The 23,666-nt window shown below is 33.2% G+C and overlaps 2 protein-coding genes and 1 long non-coding RNA gene across 6 annotated transcripts; 1 reads left to right on the plus strand and 2 right to left on the minus strand.

The window, feature by feature from the left end:
• Window positions 1–5,243: 5,243 nt before the first annotated feature.
• On the minus strand, window positions 5,244–15,705 carry LOC114422655 (protein IMPAIRED IN BABA-INDUCED STERILITY 1-like). Of its 3 annotated transcripts, none has more exons than XM_028389130.1 (9): window positions 14,779–15,705; window positions 13,454–13,738; window positions 12,671–12,988; window positions 11,940–12,167; window positions 11,630–11,727; window positions 11,081–11,189; window positions 10,489–10,989; window positions 9,747–9,879; window positions 5,244–5,894 (listed from the first exon to the last, which is right to left on the minus strand). In XM_028389130.1, the coding sequence occupies exons 1-9, from the start codon at window positions 15,115–15,117 to the stop codon at window positions 5,878–5,880; spliced, it is 2,028 nt and encodes a 675-aa protein (XP_028244931.1). In that variant the 5' UTR covers window positions 15,118–15,705; the 3' UTR covers window positions 5,244–5,877. The 3 variants fall into 3 exon arrangements, with proteins under 3 accessions (XP_028244931.1, XP_028244929.1, XP_028244930.1); XM_028389128.1 differs by having other exon boundaries at window positions 10,489–10,998; window positions 14,779–15,704; XM_028389129.1 differs by lacking the exon at window positions 5,244–5,894 and adding an exon at window positions 8,795–9,116 and having other exon boundaries at window positions 10,489–10,998; window positions 14,779–15,704.
• On the plus strand, window positions 5,901–8,191 carry LOC114422669. Of its 2 annotated transcripts, XR_003668712.1 has the most exons (5): window positions 5,901–6,461; window positions 6,748–7,153; window positions 7,266–7,475; window positions 7,636–7,825; window positions 7,937–8,191. It is a non-coding gene; the product is annotated as an uncharacterized LOC114422669 (long non-coding RNA). The 2 variants fall into 2 exon arrangements; XR_003668711.1 differs by having other exon boundaries at window positions 5,901–7,153.
• A 2,137-nt stretch (window positions 15,706–17,842) lies between the features above and the next one.
• LOC114422671 (probable WRKY transcription factor 4) lies at window positions 17,843–22,665 on the minus strand. The gene is made up of 4 exons (XM_028389146.1): window positions 22,167–22,665; window positions 20,467–21,203; window positions 20,223–20,381; window positions 17,843–18,452 (listed from the first exon to the last, which is right to left on the minus strand). The coding sequence occupies exons 1-4, from the start codon at window positions 22,557–22,559 to the stop codon at window positions 18,170–18,172; spliced, it is 1,572 nt and encodes a 523-aa protein (XP_028244947.1). The 5' UTR covers window positions 22,560–22,665; the 3' UTR covers window positions 17,843–18,169.
• Window positions 22,666–23,666: the final 1,001 nt, after the last annotated feature.

Raw genomic sequence — 23,666 nt, forward strand, 5'->3', positions numbered from 1 at the left:
ACATTAGGGCATGAGTTTCTATATTGATTGCATGAAGTTTTAGACATGTAGTTTTTATCATTTTGTTTTACATGTTGAGTCTTTAATTCATTTTTTGGAGTTTTGAATGACCTTGTTTTGAGCTGAATATGTTTTCACGCCCTTAATTGATAAGTTTTTAATTTGATGATTAACGCGAACGTGAACCTTTTACCCACGTGGATTTACTTACGATTTTATTTTATAAAATTGATTTAATTATATTTCACATTTTATGTGTTTTTTTTTTCATTTATATACATGTTGGGGTAGAATGTTTCACAAATGTTGCCAATAAATGTTTTCGCCTTGCATATACAATCCATTTGCCCAAATGTGGCCTCATGATAAGTGTTATGCATACATTATTTGTATATTGAAATCACATAGCAATTATCTCATTTTCTTATCTTTTATTGTTTATTGTGTGTGAAAATAACAGGACTTAGCTTCTTCTCAGTTTTTATTCAAAAGATGTTAAAGTTAATGATTTTAGAGTAATTTTGGTTGTATTTTGTACAGAGTTGTAGCAGAGGCATGTAAGAGGATTAATGAGCTGAAGTGTTGCGCTCAGCGTGACCTCCTCGTTCAATGAGTCAAAATCGCTCAGTCCAAGCAAGGCGTTTAGTGCAAGAAGTCACATTGGAAGACAACTGTCACGAGCAAGCGCACTAAGTGCGCATTCTACGTTTAGTGTGTGACCACTTGATCCAGCTGGATATGCGCGCTCAGTGCGAGTGTCACGTTAAGTGGACAAGAGAGTTCTGATTAGCCAATTAATTGGAGAAACATATAAAAAGGAAAGGAAATATTTTTTGTTTCCTAAAGCACGAAGGAAACCAACAGAAGCAAAGGAACAAGGAAGCAGAGAAAAGCAAGGAGCTAGTGCAAGGAATTCCATTTCCAGAGCTCTGACCAGTTTGTTTCAATCCATTTCTCTTTCATCCTTCCTTATGTACTGTTTTAAGATATAAATATTGAGAAATGTTTGTATACTAAGAACTTGGAAAGAATATCTAAAGTGAGTCATATCTAGGGATAAAGTGGTTTCCTTTAGAATGTTCATGCCTCTCTGCTCTTAATGCAAATCATTTAGTAATCAATCACCAAATGATTGAGAGTGATATTAAATGATTTAGGTTCTTTCACTCGAGGGATTTTCGTTAGAATAGACTAGTAGATGCGGATAATAGTTATATTAATGTTAAAAGAGAAAATATATTAAGATTATATCAAGAGAAGTTCTAACAAGCTGAGCCCCCAACATGTCCCTTAACTCATCACAACATCATCTCACAAGTTCGAGAGTTTGTTTTCTCAACCTTCATGTTTCTTGCTTTGTAGTTAATTCTTTTTAATTTATACATGTAGTTAATCAATGAATAAGATTCGATTTGAGTCACAAATTACTTAATTGTTAGATATACATATAACTCTGAGTACAAACATAGTTCCTGTAAAATTCAATACTCGATCTTACCGTTTTATACTACTTATGCAACTTGATACACTTGCCAAGAAAACAACACGACATTATTGAAAATTGACCTAAACTTTCAATATCACAAATATGACTATTTACTTAATCTCAAGCTTCAACTTTATAAAGTGTAAGGAACTCATTGGCATCACTTAAAATTCTACTATTTCAATCCGCTTTTGATTTTTTTGGTACACATACTTCATACTTGTTAATGTTATTACACGCTAAAAACGTTCCACCTCAATTTTGGTTGAGTGTATTGAGGGAAGTATTGAAGGATCACCTACTTTTTGGTAATATCAATAGATAAATCAAACTTCACCTTTTACGATTGTAAACGGAACGCTCACCCTACAAAATTTCAGTCCAATTTACTTTACTATACACTCGGTCGCCCACTGATTGAAGAATAAACTTTCATAAAAACTTAATTGATAAATAAAAAAATTTAGTGGACCAATGATAAGCTTGCTGCAGTGCCTACAGTTTGCTGCACACTGTATTTGCAAATTGTAAATTTGAAATGTAAAGTTGTATGTGGAGATTCTGGTAGCTGATAATGGTATAGCATATACAATAGGCCTTACTGCAGCACCACCAACTTCTCTTTAGAAATTAAGTTTATTTCATTGTTAACTTCTCATGCTTATATTGTTTTATTAGATAATTAGGCCACAATTACGTACAAGCCATATAATATCTCTCTCTCTCTCTCTCATCAAGTGGGTGCATGAGTTAGTGTAGCAATTTTCTCCTCCTATATTCTACAATATAGTTCCCTTGCATGCTCATTCGAGAGTGTGAACTACAGAATATTAACATAGTAATATATATATATATATATATATATATATATATATATATATATATTTATATAATATTTTGTATATTACTATGTTAATACTATTCTTCTATTGTATATTTGAGAAACGACAAAAGAGATTCTACTATATACTATTCTTCTTTCTAATTTCACTAAGGTCACAGCAACGCACCTAAGGCACATTCAGTTACTCTTCTACCATCAAAATCCATGTCTCTGTTCAAACGTTATCTGCCAAATTATTTAGGCTTTAAGCCTAGTAAAATGGAATCTTTAGTAATAATAAAACAATCATGCAACGTGTCATTTCTATTAGCTATGCAATTCTAAAATGAAAACTGTTATTTCATGATCCAAAATTTTTTAGCAGAGCTCGTCTAAAAGATTTGAAATTCTCATACAATTTATGAACAACTCTTGCACACACTAAATGAATTTAGAGCTATTGCAAGTCATAATTTATTAGATATGAAACGTATGCTATGATATTAACAGTTTAACACGTGAGCAATTTTGTTAGCATTATTTTTTGCCATGTCAACATAATCTGTTTTTTTTTTTTTGTGCATATGATTGCAAAGGAATATTTCAGTACATCACTAAGATTTTTTAAATTCCTCCAGAGAATCTGCTGGCACTGGTACTCATAGGTAGGTTGTCCCCTCCCATCACTGATTTTTTCATACATACAAGTTAGGATTTGAAACCCTAACCAAATGCTTAGGAACCAGCCACTTAACCTACCATTGTTGGTTCAACATGATCTGTCTCTTTCAACTCAAAAAAATTAAATTAAAAAGAAAAAGAAAAACCTCTAACCACACAAACCAAGAACATGATAGAATTAAATTTTTAAAATCCATGATTCAACCCATGACTCAACCCAATCAAATTTAAGCCAATTGATTTGAGTTGGTTTTCTATTACACTAGGATGGTTAATCCAGTGAAACAACTTTTTTCAAAATGCACAGTCATTACCATTGCTCATAGAATAACTTCAATCCTGGATAGTGACATGGTTTTGTTTCTAAATCAAGGTGAGCATCACTTTTTTTTTCTTCTTCTTCTTATTTATTCGTCCCTTTTTTAAAACTTTTTTCTTCATCGTGAATGTGGATATGATTTGTCTTCATATCAATACTTCAGTGCTCATTGAGGAATATGATTCACCAAAGAAACTGCTTAAGAACAAATCTTCATCTCTTGCTCAACTAGTTGCAGAATACGCAAGGAGATCAGACTCTGGTTTTGGAACTTAAATTGATACTGAATTGAAAATTAGCCTGGAACCAAATATGTTCTTATTTATTAGTGATATATATGAAGAGAACATAAAGTGAGATTCAATTTCATAATTCAATGAGTGTTCAAGACTGAACATGCGAGAAGTATATGGTAATTTTCTATAAGAGTTAAATTCAAGGACATATTCTGTTGAAAAAGAAGATAAAGTGAGATTAAATTTCATAATTCAATACCAAAATAAGTAATACCGTACCCTAGTTAAAACTTACTAATAAGTTAAAAATTATTAAATAAAATTGAAATATTTTAAATTTTTAATGTATTAAATGTTATATTTTTATTAAATATATTTGTTTTTTAATGTTTACGGATAGTGACTAATATGATTCATATTATTTAGATTATTTAAATAAGAATTTAAAAGGATTGTAAATGAAAAATGAGGAGAGGAGGATAACTTGTGTAAAAGAAAACCTGAGAAGGGACGGGTGACCAATTGACATTTGACATTTGACATTTGACATTTGATAGTTACAGTCTTACAGTTACAGCTGTATTTTATCTCTCAATGCACTAGGATAGTAGGATTGATGCTGCAACAAATATCGTAGTTATTCATGAATATATTATTTTATGTTGGAGTTAATTCTAAAAAAAATTATGTTATTAGTTCAAATATTAATTACGTGAATATTTTGATTTAATTTAACGTATAATTTTGCATGTTATATGTTGAGAGGTGACATTTTTAGAAAAAATACAAAAAAAATTTCGACTGTCATATTCATATTCATTAATAATATTGAACAAAATTAGTTTAAAAGTCAGTTAAAAATTGAAAATTTAATTGGCATTTAAACTAAGTGAAAGTTAAAAAAAAATCTTATTAAATCACAGATGTTTATCTAAGAGATCTAATTTAGTGGGTTACATAAATTATTGCAAACTTCTTAATACTATTTTTTATTTTTATTGATAAAAAAATCACAAGTGTTTGATAAAATCATCTATTAAAATAACTGAAAAATATAAAATTACATAAATTAAATAAAATTTTACCTTTAAAAAATAAATATACAAGGAGAAAAGAAGAATAAATATAAGAAGTTATAAGCTAAAAATTAATATTTTAAAAAACGTTACTTCAAGTTACATTTTAAAAACTAAATAGTTAAACAATTTTTTTAACTAAAAAAGATAAGACTTAGTTAAAATATCTTATCAAACAAACTCATAATAACAACAAATATATAACAATAAAATATTCACTATCATATTCATTTATTTCTAGAAAAAATACAAACTAAAAAACTATTTAAAAAATCTTTAAAGTACGCTTTTTTTCTTCTTTATTTTATGTATTGAAATTTATTATTGTACATTGAACTTAAAAAAAATTATTTTTAACTTTAATTCAAGCATAACATTTATAGCATGTTTGGGTTATATTTAAAAGCACCCAAAAGTATGTTTTTCTACTTGGGGTATTGTTGGAAACCCTCAAGTGTAGTGTTTCCAAAGCAAGGCCTTTGTAATTTTCCCATTCAAATGCTTTGAATTTTGCTACTCATGTTTGAATGGAGAAGTAAACATGGCCTGACATATCATTAGTGGGAGTAAAATTAGATTAAAATTTCTTAAAGTATTAAATTTGAGTTTTGTAAATAAAAGAAATATATATTACAGAAATTAGTCAAATACTACTACACGCTAATAACATAACTAAAAAGGTACTACCGTGGGAGTAAAGGGGAAAGTAATAAGTACTTGTGCAGCTCACAACACTAACCATTGGAATGTTGTTGTCTTCCACTTCAATTCAAGAGCACTTCTTCAACATTAAAATCAAGAGTGTTCATACGATGTTGTCCTGAGTACCCCTGAATTCCAATCTCCATCCTTCCAAGTTATCAACAAAACAATCCAACAATGTTGTTTTCCACTTCCACCCCAACACACAAGTGTCTTGCTCTTTCTTTCCACTTCAAATCTGGAAATACCCAGCACCAACTACACCCACATCATGAGTGTGGTAACAGCACAACCACAAACATCACCAACCGCTGAGGTGAGGCTAATCAGCACAGAGTTACAAGTCCAAGAATGCTACAAGTTGTATGTGGAGCCAACAAGAGGGTGCAGAAAACTCACAATGGAGGATGAGTATATGGTGTCACCAAAGTTCCCTTTCAACTTCAAGCTTCCATTTTTCCTCTCCATTTGCGAGGTCACTTGTGACTCTTACATTGAGGAAGAGTTGGAGAGGTTGCCCATATCCTCTGGCCTTGCTCGGTATCTGAAACCCTTCATTCTTGAGAGTGTTCTAGTATAGCATAGAAATGATGAGGAGATTAGTCCTTTTCTTTTTTAGTTAGGTGGTTTTTTTTATTTATCCAAATGCAGTTCTAACCTTTTTAATGAGTAAACTTTGCTTCCTTATCTCTATAAATTCCAGCAGTATATCATGGACATGGATACAGCTATAACCCCATGGAATTGGATTCTTCTTTTTAATTGATTACAGAAATTGGTAAAACAGCAAGACATCCAATAAGGCAGGGCACTTGTTAGTTGTTAAGACTTAAAGAGTGAATATAACGAAGAATTTTAGTATGTATTTGGGCTAAGCCCGTGTGCTTGTATATACTTAACCTAGTAATATAAATAAGAGGGTCACTAGACTCACTACACATTGTAGTGTAATGAATCAGTTAGAGTTTACTCACATGCTTCTCTCCAGCACCACGAATGGCATGTTGAGACTCTCAGTAGATGCTCACACAGAGATTATTGCGCAGGCCTAAACTACAAGTAGTTTCACTCAGTTGCGGCTATCCAACTAGCCACTGGACAGCAGGGTATTTTCCCGAGGGCGATTGTTCACCAAACGGTATTTTAATGGTGTTAGGGGAATGTAATAGATGACATATTTCAAATATTATTGCACTAGTTTTGTTAAGCATTTGGATGGACAGGCTGTTATCTAATTTTACATTTACTACTACATGATGTTTCAGTAGTGTCTGCTTGGCCTTCTAAAAACATTAACTGTGATATTGATAACTCATCAAGTAGAGTTTTTACCTGATGCTGATCAAATATTAGTTTGTGACTAATATTTTACATGCTAATGAATTCAAATATCGGTATTTCTCTCTTGCTTGCTATTTGTGTAGGTCATTAGAAAAGGAAGGATAACTCTACCAGGAAAATACAATGTCATTCTCAGGTCAGACACTGATATTATGGAACTTGTAGGTGCACATAGAGAAGATTTGTCTTCAGTCATGTCCTCAAAGAGAATGCCCACATTTAAAACATTGAGTATCACCACAAAGGACACAGATTCACTGAGGGATTTAGAACTTGAGCCAAAAGTGAGAAGTAGGATGAGCATCGTGATATGTCAGATCTTCAGTTGAGCCAAAAGGCCAACATAGATAGATATTCCTAACCCCGATTTTACAGTGCTAGTGCAATTGCAAGAATGGCTGAATTTCAGATTGGATATTTTATGCACTATCACATTTGCCTTCTATTTGGTTGTCGTTATATCTTTTCCAAATTCAATTACTGCTCCTGGTGAGTAATTCAAATTACATACATTTTCTAGTCATAAATACTCCTTTATGAAACTAGGCATTAAACTTCGTCCCCTTCTTAACTCAATTTTGTTTTTGTCAATGCATTGCAGGATTGGCTATAACAGATGGGCTTAATCTAGTCTAAATGGACTACAATTTAGTTAAATGTGGTGTCTTTGCAATTTGGGGAACAAAATTAATCCGATTAAAGAATACTTCAGCATACCTCCATCTCAAGTGAAGCTCCTCTAGTAGTAAAGGACAACCAACCAGATTATTCGTGGCCGTCATCTGGAGAGGTTCATATCCAGGATTTACAGGTACCTTTCAAAGGTTATTCGTTGGCTTTATTCTGAATTGAAGGATAAAATTATATTTTCTTGGTTACAAATATATCTTGGTCCTTTTTATTAATGAGGATAGATATAGGATGTGTTACTAGTGACACTTATTAATTATATGACTACATGTAATGGCAAGGTATTCTTATCAGTTATCATCATGAGTTTTTGCGGTTAATGAGAATGGAAAAAATTGGAGTATGGGTCAAAGGTAGATAATACTATTCAGCAAACAGTGAAGCAACATTTTTCAGAATGCAGAATCATTACCATTGCTAATAGAACTTCAATCTTGGATTGCATAACATCGTTCTGTTTCTAAAATTAAGGTAAGCTTCACTTTCTTTCTACTTCTTTATTTGTTACTGGTTTTCATTCTTGTTCTTTACTTTATCTCATCATAAATATGAATATGATTTCTCTTCATATCAATCCTGCAGGGCTTATTGATGAGTATGATTCACCAAAGAAATTGCTTAAGAACAAATCTTCATCTCTTGCTCAATAAGTTGCAGCATACACAAGGAGATCAAACTCTGGTTTTGGAAGTTTTTTTTTTATGTATGGGTTTTGGAAGTTAAACTGATATGAATTGAAAATTAGTCTGGAACCAGATGCCTCCTTACTAATTTCATGTGAGTGTGTCACTTGTGTAAACATGGTGAAAGAAGAAATATATTTTAGATTATTTGTCATGCTATAAACTCATAATAACGTTTGTTATGTCTCTCTCTTAGAAACACATTTATCTTGAATAATTAACATTTTACACAATTTTTTTTCTTCGTATCCTTCAAGAAAAAAATAAACGTGTTATTTCTAACTATTCTACAATATTTCATAATTTTTTAAATGTGTATCCATAAACATAGTGTGGACGCATTAAATATATAATGAAATGTTTTAAATTACTAAAAGCAAATAAACATTAAATCTTATTTTTTATATTATAAATATTTTCTTTTTTAATAAAAACACTTTCTATCTTTTTACCACGTGCTCATAGACCCATGTTGAAGCGTATGAGATGACCATGAACTTGTGCATTACAATTTATGTAAGAATTAGAACCACGAAAGACAAAAACTACACTTAACATTTAACATTTACAGATAAAAAAACAAAAAACGACAAAAAAAATGTAAATGAAAACAAAATCCTTATTTTGTCCCTATGTTCAAAACAATATATAGAGTACTTTTAGTTATAATACTTTGAGATTTCTCTTTTTCCAAGTTTTTAATATCTGCATTCACAAGGGCTGGGTGAAAAAAAAAAATGAGTACATGTACCAGAAAGGCTGCGAAGGAAAAAAATTCTATTAGAAAATTTAACCTTTCTTTAAACATATCACATTACACGTGGGCTTTGCAATTTGTTGCTGTAATCCTATACATAATTCAGTGTTAGTCCTAGTATGTATGTACTATAAATCTGTATGAACACTTAACTCTAGTCTAGTGAACAAAAGGAGGGGGAAACTGTCGCCAAAGATATCAACTCAAGAGAGCTGAAGTCAGAAGTTAGAATGGTTCAGACAACAATGGCCACAATGTTTGGCCGAGCACCCCTTTTGTAGATGTGGGATTAATCCACTCCTATGATCCTTGTGTTATTGGTCTGTGATACACAAAATTGATATATTGGTAATTTGTAACGAGTTATATTGTAACTTTGTTTTAAACAACTTGTAATTTACCCTTAAACAGAAGTTAGAGACCAAAAAAGAATGTATACTGCAACATTAGGTTGAGTTCTCATCAAACTATTCAATGAATGCAGATAAAAGGAAAATGATAGGCAGACAGAAACACAGGCAAAAAATAAATGCACAAACTATGAGATATGAGTATATTCTAGACCATTCAAAAAGGTTATAGGATTAGGAAAGTGGTTGAGATGTTATTTTCATACAACAGCTTATAGGAGAATACTTCATTTTCTCTCTGCTCTCGTGTTATTATTTCTCTTATTTGTAAGTTGTACAAATTTATGGTATAATTAGAATTTCTCTTAAAAAATTGTGTTCTTTGCTCTCTGTCATCTTTTTATGTATTTGGTGATTTGGCATTTTAGAAGTGTTAAAGCATGTAAACAAAGTGATGAGAAACAATCATTTTTCATGAAAAAAAGTATTGATATGATGCAATAACCTCCCAGTGGATCTAATAGCACAGAACGGGGGTGTAGTAAGTTTGTTTCACTAAATTTTGTGTGTAACATCACCCTAGATAAAAATAGCCTCTTTACCTCTTCCCAACCTTGATTTACGAAGAGATTGTCGCATATCATTTTCATTCCAATGCAACAACTCCTCATTTTTATTTGATGGGATCATATTCGGTACTGATTGCTCCACTGGCTCATCATGTTTTCTGTGGCCCTGTAAAATTTGGTACGTAAAATAAGATGTAACATAATAAAAATAGAATACATAGGTATTTTGATCCATGTCAAGATTTCTAACATGATCCACATTCAGTGTAAACATCACTACTAGATAAGAATTTCCATCAAAAGTAAACAAAAAATAATTATAAGCCTTTATATAGGTCATGGAAAGATTCTAAGAACAATAATTCGGTTTGCAAATGATATTACGCCAGTTTGGTCGTCTAAAGATAATTTCTGTTCATCAAAATGGTCCTCAAGTTACTATTCACTAGAACCAAATTAATGTCATTTGAGGAATAAAATTATCATTTGAGAATCATGTTGATGTTACTGATCTTTGGAGAATTAAGTTATAGATTACTTCTTTTATAAGAATAAAGTTTTACAACACCACTGGTGAATCAAAATTAAATCCACTAGAAAATAGTTATCTCCAGCTAGTCAAAAACATATGTTAAGTGTGTTAGTTGCCAAGTCTGACACTGATTTCAGTTTATATTATAAAAAGTGGTATCTTAGGCATGACCAACAATGATAACCTTAAGGTTTTGTTTGATCATAAAACGTGTTTACATTCACCTGAGGATTTCAAACTTACCTGAGTGTCTATCAAAGCATCCATTTTATCTGTGAAATCAAAGTCCATGTAATAATTTGAGTTGTATGTATCAGCTACATCGAATGATTTTTGTTGAACGAGAGGAGCCTGGTACTTTTTTGATACATAGCTGGAAGTCTCATCCCGATGGCTTGTGTTATAACTATGTTTCCTTTCTGAAACTTCTATCCCATGTTCTGTTAAATCATATGTACCTTTTGCAAAGGTTGGATCCAGAGCACTGACTTTGCTTCTTGAGCCATCTGACAATATGGATGAAGCTTTTGGTTTTCTCCTTTTAGCCCATGTAAAGCCACTAGATCCCGAGATTGGTGCCGGTCCTGAGTATACACTGTATCCATTGCAACCATTCACCACTTGGGCAGCCTCTGACTTTGCATCATATGAAGGCTTTGGTTGCTCTTTATGCATAGCTCCTGCTACTTTTCCTTTTGTAACATATGCCCTACCATCATTTGTACCAGGATTTTGAGAAACATTCTGCATTTCCTTCACAAAGAAGAAAGACAAGTGAATAAAAGTAGTTATTTTTTTCTAGTAGTGTGGCATTGAGCAATGAAAGCAAGAGCACCTCTTTCAAAGCTGGTTGGTTGAAATTGATATGGTCATGGGAAACTTTGTGGACTTGTCTTTGCCTTTTTGATGTCACAGCCTCTCTCACTTTACCTCCATTCTTTTTCCTGAGCATAAAATTAGGACTTCAGTCACAGAAATTGGAAATAAATTAAACAAAGTTTCAATAAAAAAACATGATTAAATTTTGAATAATTTGATTAGTTAAGATACTCAAGTTTGGACCAGATTAATGGTTTAAATGAATATTCAAAACCATAAGGAGATTATGAATATAAAGATTAAAGACAATGAATAATTTATCCTCCTGGTTTATAATTACCAACTTTTTCACTTCAAATGCCTAATTCTCCAGCATAAGGTTTTGATAGAATATATGTGGATTGTGGATGTGGCCAAATGTTAGGCTTTGGCCTATGAAGAATAATGATAACTAGATTCATAAATAGCACTCAAAGCAGGAGAAAAATTCAAGTAGAAAATAGCTTTATCGTGATTATTTTCTATGAATAGAAGAAGACAAGACCACTGAGCACAAATGATATACCTGCGCACTTCTTCCCGATTTTTGGCATCCATTTCTTTGCTTGGTGGATACTTTGGCAGGTGTGACGGATTACAAGCATATGGCTTGGTGCTGAAATACTACAAAAGGTACAACATGAAACAGGGAATCAGAAATCAAACTCAATTCTGTGCAATAGGCAACAGTGAGCAAACACTTTAATATCAGCATTCTCAAAACAACAATTATGTGAGTTACTCACAAAACACCATCCTCAAAGTTAACTCATTCTTTATCATAAAGATAAATCTTGTACAAAAGGGAAGACGAGTAAAATGCATAAAGAATTCACCTCGGACATGAGAGCAGAGGAGGCAGTCCTGCGCTTGGAAGGATCAATGGAAAGTAAAGTCTCTAGTAGGTTTACAGCAGTTGCAGGAAAGCCTCTACACCTCTCCTGAAGAGAGGTTTCGTAATTAGCCTTAGGCTTAAACATTGTGGCCAGAGGAAGCTTATTCTTTTTCCAGAACTCCTCAGGTGGAGAACCACAAAGCTTGAAAATTTTGTGCAATTGTTCAACCTGTAGATTAAAGACAAATAAACAAATTAAGCCACCAAAGTTTTAGTGTTAGCCTGACAGATGAACCGATGCATTGTTAGTCTAGCCTAGTATGTTCCTTGTTTGATTATCCTTAGAAGGATGAATTATGTCTTGATTTTTATCTCACTAATGTCAAAGCGATATGGCAATTTCATGATCCTATTCATTAATGCGATGTGGTGATAAGGTAAATTCCTGTTGGATGTCTGTGTAAAAACGTTTTAACAGTGTATATAAATTAAGAGAAATGCTAGTGAAAGATTCTATTAACACATTAATTTGAACACACCCATTACTATTAGCTAAAATTTATAGGAAATCTCAAAATTCCGTGATCTCACTTCAAATTTCATGATCCCCACTCATAATTTTATAATTTTCAATAAATTTCAACCAATAGCAGACAGTGTTTTAGAATAAGTGTATTACTGACACTCCTCATAAGTTAAAATCTTGATTAAATACATTGATAATGAGGTTACCTCAGTTCTCCCCTTAAGGATGGGCTTCCCTAGAAAAAGTTCAGCAAATACACAGCCAACACTCCATAGATCCACTGAAACTCCATAACTCGTCGATCCCAACAAGAGCTCAGGAGGACGATACCATAGAGTCACCACACGACTTGTTAAGGGTTGCTTACTATTTGGACTAAGGGTATTGGCTAATCCAAAATCTGCTATCTTGAGAACACCTTCATTGTTCACTAATATATTAGATACTTTAATGTCTCGATGCATAATACCTTTAAGGTGACAATGCTCAATTCCACTTAATAGCTGCCTCATGTAACACTTAATCTGTTGGGGAAGATAGAAACAACAATTAAGGTAACATCTAATGTATTAAAGTAAAAACTTAAATGCATTTCACACCTGTATTATATTCCTTTTTCAGTTTACTACGTAAAAATTATTTTTTTATTACATTTCCAAACTTTTGGTTTTGTCATATATAGTTAGTCTCGATCCATTAAGTGATGACACGACAAGTTAACAAGTGTCATATTATCGGTTAAGTGATGATGTAGTAGGCTAATAGAGTATCAGCTCATCACTTAACGACTTAGACTCACGACAAGTACTAGAAATAAAAATTTAAAAATATTAGGTAGTAAAATAAATAAATAAAATATATATTTTTTAGGTAATAAACTAAAAAATGAATATATTAAAGATATGAAAAACATATTTCAGCGTAAAGTAAATATGTAATCAACCGATAACACTCAAAATTAAATAAATGAAGTGGAGACTAAGACAAACCTGTGAGTCCGTGAACTTTATGTCAGGAGAAGCTACTAGACCAGCAAGGTCATGCTCCATGTATTCAAATACAAGGTATATGCTATTTGATAGTTGTGAAGTGATTATACCTTCCAATTTCATGATGTTTGGGTGGTCCAGTGTGCGGAGAATTAGTATTTCTCTTGCCATGAACCTAATGCTTTCAGCTTGAAGTTTGTCAAAGCGCACCTTCTTCAGGGCAACCATCCTTCCAGTTTCAACTTCGCGTGCTTGGAATACACTGCTATATGTACCTTGTCCAATCTACAGAAAAGGAAATATTAAGCCATTGTATATCAATGCCATAAATAGAAAAATGTAGACCACATGATGACAATAAGCCATAAGGCCAAGAAATTCTAGCTTAGATAAGTGTGTCAGAGAACATGAAATGTGTCATTGTAGATTAAAGAAATGAACCTGTTCTTTACAAGCTCATGAGCTGATTCACAAATATAACATAAATATTTTCATATTCATAATAGACTAATAGTTAAATTTTCTGTCTATGTTAAATTGAAGAAGTAATTAGCTTTGTTTTACATAGGACATCGCTGCAACACAACTGAAGTTGCCTCCAAAATCGAAAACTTTAAGTAAAAGAAAAACAACTGTCCCGTTCCCATCATTTATTCTCCTCCAAAAAATAAAAAGTAAGAAAAAAAAATCGCCTCCACCTCATAATCTGTTCTATCACACTACAAAGCTTATTTGCATCTTTAAACAAAATCATTACTGCAAAAATTGAAGCCTACATGAACTTGACCCAACTATCATTTACATATAACATAATCCCCCATTAAGCATTCATTTTTTCAACTAAAAAACTTAGATAGTATTATTCTTCTATTAAAATTGGAATTTTACCTCATTAACCTGTGCTAACATTTAATGCAAATCTTTATTACGGTACATTCTCCAAATGAAACTCTTATTTTGATCCGATAAGTTTTGTCCTTTTTTTCATTTAATTACATCAATTATTTTGTGTTACCGACCTATATCTTTAACTAAGCTTCCTCTTTCAAATTTCAATTACTTTTTTTCATTCAGAAACCTCGAGTCTAAGACTTGCTTGGGAGTTTCAAGCCCATCTTTTCTCCAACAAACATAATATTGGTTAATTAATTACATCAATTTGAGCCAACTTTGAGAAAGAATGAAACACATGATTATAAACTTAAATGTTAAATCCATGCATTGATAAATGACGAATTCTAACGTTTTTCGCACGAAAGTAAATATGAACCTTATCCAATCTTTCAAATTTACTAACAAGTTGGGAGATGGGGTTGTTGAGGTACCTTATCCAATCTCTCAAAAGAATCTGTTTTGAGTGGGACCCACCCTTGAATGGCTTCCCCAGCAACAGAAGTAAGCCAAGGTGGCCACCCAGCCGCATTCTGCTCAGCCTCCACAAACCTACACGACAACCTTAAAGACACCGACCCAGTCCCCCCTCTCAAGCTCCCCTTGCTCCACTCACGCGCCTCCCCCTCACGCGCCTCCGCCGCGACACCTTTTCGGTTCCGCCCCGACCCATTATTGCCCTGTCTTCGCGAACTCGAACGCACCATGCATGGCCCCTCCGGGGTAGAGCCGCCGGCTCCGGCAACCGTCTTCTTCGAGCTCGCGCAACCCATTTTAGCGGCGGAAACGGGTCGCGAGCACCGGCTCCGAGGAAAACGAAGCTGTCAGAGAGAAAACGGAGCGAAACCCAGAAACATAAGCATTGAGAAAGAGGGAAAGATGGTGACTTTGTTGCTCTTCCCTCGCTCCTTCGTTTCTGCGTTTTTCTCTCTCTCTCTCTCTCGCTTCCAAAAATGACACAATCCAACAATCCTTTTTTTTCTCTCTCTCTATCTCTATCTACCGAGTTGCGAGATCTGCGGAGGATTTTCGAGGATGTCGCGAACGGTCGTGAGACATTCGCGGGTCCCAATGGGTGCATCTCTTTTTGGTGTTCGTTCTAACGTAAGAGAAAGAAAAAGGAGAGAGAGAGAGGAGAAAGGTGTAATGTAACCGTTCGTTCGGAGGCTGTCTTATTGTTTTGTGTTTGTTTGTCGCTTTGGTTGGATACAGAGAGAAGTACGAAGAGAGAGTGTGTGTTGTAATGGCATGGTGATGATGGTTGCATGCTAACTCTCTAACAGCAACATTTCAAACGCATCATGGAGTTAGTTGGTTTGGTTAGAAACTTAGAATAATGATTTGACAGTTCTTTTAGTTGTGATTTGAGTTGAGTTGCTGCCCAATTGTGACCTGACACCTCTCTGTTGTGCCAGATTGGGTGATTGTGGTTATGATTTATTTCTTTAAATTATTGAACGTGGGGAATGATTGGTTTTGGTTTTGGTTTTGATTGTATTTTGATAATGTGACTAAAGTGATGTAGTAGGAGTACATGTTTTGGGGGTTCATTTCCCTTGTATTGATTGTTTTTGTACGGAAAAGGCAGTGATACATGTTTAATGTTATAGTATTATATACATGTTTGGTGATGCATGTTTGATTATCAAAGACATATAAAAAGGTTTTACTTTTACACCATGGATATATTATTATTTTTAATAATTATAATTAGGGTTTTAGCTCTTTGTGGAATTCAAATATATTCTCACGAGTTTTAATATTTTAAGTAAGTTATTGGACCAATAATCGATTTAAGACTTAATTGTATTTAATATTTATCATATATTCTGTCAAGTTATCTCTTACAAATTTAAATGTGTATTGTGAATTGAATAATATTCATTGAACTTTTATTCTAACGATATAAAAATAAAAAAATTATTAACAAATATTGGGGCTAATAGAAGGAGATTCATCCCTTGTTATTTAGTGTATAAATTTGAACCTTTATTCATTATTATTAGAAGAGATACTTACAGTTAATATTAAATCATTCTTCAAAATAAAATTGCTTTCGAAAAAATATAAGTAGGAAATAATAAAAAAAAAAGAGTGAAACTTCTTATTTAAGCATCACTTAATTAATAATTTGTGTGTAGTGCTCCCGTCTTGTACTAAGAAAAGGATTTAATATAATGCTTAAATCTATGAAATTCTCCCACTCAATATATTTTATGATTAAATTCTTCTATGATGTTGACTCATAATAATTGTTATTTGTCATTATTAAAAAAGAAAAACACTTTTCTTTTGCTCCCAAATGTGAGAGTGATACAAGTTTTTTTTTCCTTCATCAAAAACTACTAAACGTTACTCTGTGGTTAAAATACTTAAAATCTTCTCACACATTTTACAATAAAATGAACATAATATTCACAACTTTTTGTAAGCCCAAATCCTGTTGCTAAGGTCCCTTGCCACGGCCCACGGGTAAAGTGACCACGTGAAAAAATGAGTTAAATTAAATAAGTCTAAACTTTAATGTTTTGACCATCTTTAATTAGAAACTAACAAAGGCAGCGACAGATAGGTAGTTACTTTCTACTTTCTTGTCAGGCTATCAACAAGAAGACATAGAGGCCCTCAACTCAATAGTACATATAAATAACAAAAGATTCTGTTTCTTTTTATGGTTTAATTTTTTTTGTATTCCTTTATTACGATTAACATGTAATTGTGCTGTAAGAAAACATGTAATTGTAATATTTAATTGTTATAAAAAGAATGTTATAGTCAAGTCTTTATACCACTTTTTCTTAATATAAAACTCATGTTTAATTTTAAGAAACCCAAATAATTAGATTTAAAATCGATATGATAGGAAAATGATTTAAAAGTAAAAAATAGAAAGTTAAATTTGAAGAATTTCTGAAGTGTGAGATTATGATATCAAAGAAAGTGAAATTTGGATTTAAAAACAATAAAAATTGGATGAAATTTGATGTTTTAATTGATAAGTTTTGAGTAGAAGAAAATTTAAACTGGTTTAATGAATTCAATTCAAGAATACTTTACAAAAAATATGAGAATTCTTTTGATGAAAAATGAAAGAATTAAAAAATTGAATAACTTTTTGTAACAATTAAAAAATAGTAAAACTAAATTTAAATAAAAGATTATTAGAAGATCAAAATTACAAATTAATTGTAATAAAAGAATCAAAATATAATTAAACATTTTTCAAGTATAATTTGTTTCCTTTTAATTCTTAAGAACAAAACCAATATTCAGAATTACCTGCGGTATGCCTAACCCCAGGGAACAAGTATACACTAAACTATATATCTCAAATAAAAGTAGTGACTGAATCCATGCATTGAACAATATAAGATTACAAGGTAACAATAAACAAGCCTAAGTCTTGTCCCATTTAGTGGGGAGGGCTGCATAGATAAATCCATAATTGATTAATATTACCAAAGTCATTCTTTAAAATTCCATAACATACAAAAGGAGTTCAATCGTAGGATGCCAGCTCTTCAATTTTATTTGTAATCTAGAATTGCCCTTACAACTTACAAGGAGTATTTATAAATTATATTATATAATAATGTTCGTACATTAGTTGAAATGATATTCATACCTGTAAACAACATCTTATACAACCAATTCCATAATTTAGATGTACAAAAAGAAGGTGTTACATACAAAAGAAACTAGAAAACAATAGACATTGCCAACTATGACTAGTGACTACACCTTCATATTATATTATCCATTTCATCTTCTAGACAACTTCATTCTGTACTAGGACGTGGAATAAGTGAGCTTGGCACCAGACTTTTATACTATGATTTGCTCTTCTTTCAAACGCAAATGTACAGGTCTTTGGTCAGTACTTCCAAAATCCATATCCTTGAGCAAAGGATGTTTCTCCGGCACCACATTATGTGGTTTTAATGGCATTGAATTGCTACTAGCTGTGTTGTGGCTGCTGTTTCTAGCAGCAGGCACATCATGATTATGTTTACCCTCATACGTGGTTATGACAGCTTTGGGGTCCATTGAAGCTCTCTCAACATGCTTGCGCACGTTGCATCCTGCACTAGTGCATTTGTAATAACTCCTGCTCACAGAAATTCAGTATCAGATTACTGGTTATGAAATTGTTGTCAGATTGAAAGAATGAGTGGACTGTGTCCCCTCATACACATTCAAAAAATGAAGTTTGTATATCCAATTTGATAGATACCCATTAGTAGTTAGTTACAGGATTGAATCATGATAATAAGGTCACACCGATGGCCAACCCATAGAATAAGGATGTTACAAGATTGAAGAACGAAACTTGAATATGATTATCTCATGATGAAAACGAGTAGTTACACAATGTCATACAGAAATGCACGAACCCAGATCAGACACTGACCTGGTGCTGCTAATCAGAAATGCTGACTAATGCAACCAGAAACAGCACCAAAAGTATAGAACAACATCAATGTACGTCGGGGAATACAGAAGATTCTCCGAGGTAAGAATATCAATAGAGCAGAAAATTAGAAGAAAAAAAAAACATTAAAAATATTTCCGCCATAGGAGCACATAATGCAGGACTGAAGATGTCTTTTTTCTGTGCGTACAAGAGAAATTAATGTTTTTATTAAATTATAGGATGTCATGATAAATTTCTCCATTTTCAAAATTAAAAAACAAGAAGGAAACTGAATTAACAACTAGAATATGTACAAAATAAATAGAATAAAAAAGGAAAGCATGCAGGTGGTTGGTCTTAGTTACCTGATTCTTTCAGCAACTTCACATATTGCATACCAAATTTACTTCCCATGTACCACTATATAGATTCACTTAAAGAAAGTCTTGTGACAAACTGGATATCCATACCGTTTGTCAAGTTAAATTTCCAATGAAGTTGATTTGGGAGTAAGGATTGAAAAATAATACTCCCTCCTTTTCAATATATTAGTCATTTTATAGAAGAAATTTTGTTTCATTTTATCTGTCCCTTTAGAAAACTATGAAGATATCAATTAATTTCTCTAATTTTATCCTTATCTTGAGACATCTCGACAGAGTGGAACGATAGCAATAGCAAAGCATCAATGGAGTACGAGGGTAATATTGTCAAGTCAAATGAACTTATGTTTAATGATTTTCAAAATCCTTGGGCAAAAACCTTAACCAAATGATATTTTGAAACAGTAATAGTATCAATCAACACAGATTTGTGTGAGAGAGAGAGTAAATTACATTGACATACTTGAGGTTTAAGAAACACATGCAAACTCCTTCTTTAGGTTCAGAAATTACACTGACCTGTCCTATTTTTTTTTTTATATTAGACAAATAACCCTAGCACAAAATTTAGAAGTTTACCAAAGACATATATACCTACTGTGTACATTTGTTCAGCACACATAGTTGATATTTGATAATAACCATTTAAAATTAACTAAAGTGAATGTACAATATACAACTAGAGAAAGTGATTTCATATTACAAATTACTACACATTATACAAAATTAGCAATTTAGCACAGACAGGATTTAATGTAAGAAAATCTAACTAAAACTTCTTATACCCCAGTTGCATTAATTCAACTTATACCATAAAAAAACCGGTGCTTGCTAATTAATTTGTCTTCAATGTTTTTGTAGATGACCTCAATAGAAGATACAGAAAACATAATGAAGGGTTCTCATATGTTTGCTTAACTTTATATCCATTAAGGTAATCAAACTCTATGCGATTATTTATATGATTCCAAAGCAATGATTTGTTTTAAGATTTAAGCACATCATGAATTTTTGAGAGATATGAACCTAAGAAGCTTTTAGAAGAAATATAGTAGCATATAAAAATAATTAAAGTAATCACCTTGGATGAGGGTTTCCCTTTACCACTTTCTGACCATATTTTCGCCACCTGTAGCCATCATCCAAAAGATCAACTTCACTTCTTGTTTGCACGATGATTTTGGGTTCTGTGACAGTCTTCTGAGACAGAGGTACTTCAGAAACCCCAACATCAGTATTCCTGAAAAGCAGAAATTTAGCCTACATCATAAAGAATTATAGAAGTGCATAGCTGTATGATAAAGGATCAATATGGATAAACTTGCCTTCTCTTAGGGTTTGGCTCGCCATCATCTGCCTCTTCCCTATTATCTACATCACCCACTTCCTCACTCTCACTTGACCCAGGTAGTAGTTGCCTAGGAGGAGCCCCTTGATTGGAGGTCTGGTCACTTTTAGCAACTGAAGAATCAGGAATTTTTTCACTAAACTTGTTTAATTGTCCAACCCAACCTTGTGAGTTTGACTCAGATTTGGGCTGAACAGTTACATTTCCATTTGAATCACTATTATCTTTGGCACGCCTATTTGCCTGAGGCTTTTCATGGTTATGCTGGCCTTTATAGATAATTTCAGTTATGTGACCATCAGGGGCACGCTCAACTTTTTTCTTCACAACACAATTCAGATGTGTGCACTTGTAATAGCTTCGTGGATACTCACTACCCTTAACCTGCTTCTGCCCATACTTACGCCAGTTGTAGCCATCATCTGCAGGTTTGTCAATGGCCTGGGATGATGGTTGATATTTCTTATCAGCCTGTGAGAGTTCCGGTGCTTCGAGTTGAGCATTTCTAGGTTCTGATACAGATGATACACATGATACCACTTGCTGCTCCGAAGCTTCATTTAGAGCAAAAGACAGCTGCCGTACAGGTGGTTCGGTTGGAGCTGTTACCGCAGGCATCTGATAATCAGCTTGCATGTGCATATGGGATTGAGCTAGGACAGCTTGAGCTGTAACCTGCGCTAAAGCCTGTTGGTGGGACATCCCAAAGGGGCTCTGTATACATTGAATTGAAGCGATAGTGAAAACCTCAAAAGAGTATATCCACCATCCCCAAGGCAAAAAGATCACATTGATAATAATAACGAGAGAAAAAGACCCAGCAGCGCGACCAACAAATGATGTAATATAATGCAAACCCTGAACAATTACCCAGAAAAAGAAACTATTTTTTTACTAGGGGAAGACGGATCTTTAATAACATTTATGAAATTTAACATGCAGTCAAGTCATGAACGAGTAGAAAAGGTACAAACATTCGTTCTTAGAAGACAAATAAATCCAATCACTTCCTGGGCGCTCGGGGCGTGAACAAATGGTGGGTGTTTGTCACCTCAAAGCGAGGACTAGCAGAAGTGTGGTCCTAGGATCAGAAATGTAAAAAGCCTAACTCAACTCCAAAAGCTAACTCAAGGGATGAGGGTTGCCCCTCACTTATATATTCTAATGTGGGATTATTTTTAGCATATGTGGGACTTAGATTATTTCCAACAATCATTTTACCACGACACACAGTACCTCCAAATTTTTTGTAAAAGTGTGATCTAAAAATCCTATTCCTACCACTCCATCAATCCCTCCAATAATACCAAAGACTTCATTAATTCACATATTGAATGCACCAAAGATCAACTCCTCGTCTGCACATAGGCGATTCAAAATTTCAAATACCCAGAAATCCTCAGACACTCCTGAATCAGTCCACTAAAAACACAACACATGTCACTGTACAATTGTACTAAAATTCAGATCAAATCTGAATTGTTGAGAGCACCATGCTACTATCAGATTAAAATAAAAACACTGATATACCCCAAAATCACCAAACTTCAATCCCACATCCCCATCAATCGATCCCACCCCCCTCTATCAAAAAAATCACCACACCCCTTTTGAAATTAATTCACAAAATTTGTTCTTTTTAGTTCAGGAAGCGCTATTACTGGTCAAATGAATCACCTGAGGGGAAAAGAAGCCAGGGGAGTTAAGAAACCCAGAAGGGCTCAACCCGGGTGGCACAGTGAAGACAGGGGAACGAGCAATGACCAAATTCATGGGTCTGCTCTGCTTGAACCCCTTGTGGGGCCCATCGTCGTCCTTGCCGGAGTTGTCGGCGGCTGCGGCAGCGGCGGAGAAGGCCATCGGGGAGGCCATGGCACCAGCGAGGAGCTGAGAGAAGGAGCGGCAGTCGGCGGCGGCGTCGGAGCCGAAGAAGCTGGAGACGAGGGTCATGGGGCCGGGGCTGGCGCCGGCGGCGGCGGAGAAGAAGGCCTCGGCGGAGGGGCGCGGAGGGAGCGTGATGGTGGGGCGCGGTGGCGGCGCCGTGCCGGAATCGGTGTTGGGAGTGGACATCGGTGGGAGATGGATGGCAACTAAATGATGGTTTTTGTTTCGTGTTATCTTCAACACTCGTAGCACAAAGTCCACTTGGTGTCGTGCAAACTCGATATTATTATTATTATTAGTGATTATTGATTTTATTATTTATCGGTATCGTATGTACACCGTTTTTGTTCAGTGCTCTTTGTTTTCGGGTTTGGTTATTTTATCTTTTTATTTGTTTTATTACATTCAATCTAGGGATGACAGAAAAATTCACTTATCTGCGGATAAAATTTGTCATAAATCAGTGGGTTCTTTACTCTGCTCATAATATCCGTATCAAGTATCAACGAATACTCCCTATCCATTAAATTACTTTATTTTAATTCTTTGGTGTTACTGATACTAGATTTCATATGGATAATATAATAAAAAAAACATAATAATGCAGTTTAATTAGAATAATTTTTAAAAAATAATTAATAATTTTTTATTTTTCAAAAATATTTTATGCGTAATTAAGTGTATGAGATTTTATTTGAGAATCAACTAATTTTCGAACAGATATTATTTATTTCTGGGATAAGGTGATATACTACATTAAGTTGTAACTCAAAATTAATATTCGACTTATTAGTATTTTTTGACTCATTATATTAATTTTTCATCAAATTATTTTTTATCTAATTAATTGATATGTGTATGTCATTTTTCTCGATCCTTATGAGAGTGAATGAATTTATTTTATTAATTAAACATTTACTGCTTATTGAGTACAAAAAATACAGTAATTAAAGATATTGTGATAAAAAAAATAATCAATACGAGAAACAATTTGAAAGGAATTTTATATATAAAAAAAGACAAGTAATTTGGTCTATAAAAATTAATACTAAAAGTATTTGGGAAGGAAATCTATGAAAACCGACAAGTGAATTTCTAAAAAAAAAATATTAGGATGCCTTTGATTTGAAAAAGGATTAGAGCACAACAAATAGCAAGTGATAACATTTCACATAACAAAATTTTTAATTTTATTACTCAAAAAACATGAAATAAATTTTTGTTTCGGTTATAAAATATTAAAAAAAACAAACATATCCTTATTTTTATTTCTTTAATAACAAAAATAATAAT

Source organism: Glycine soja, chromosome 8 (assembly GCF_004193775.1).
Source record: "Glycine soja cultivar W05 chromosome 8, ASM419377v2, whole genome shotgun sequence".
In the NCBI taxonomy this organism is placed as follows: Eukaryota; Viridiplantae; Streptophyta; class Magnoliopsida; order Fabales; family Fabaceae; genus Glycine; species Glycine soja.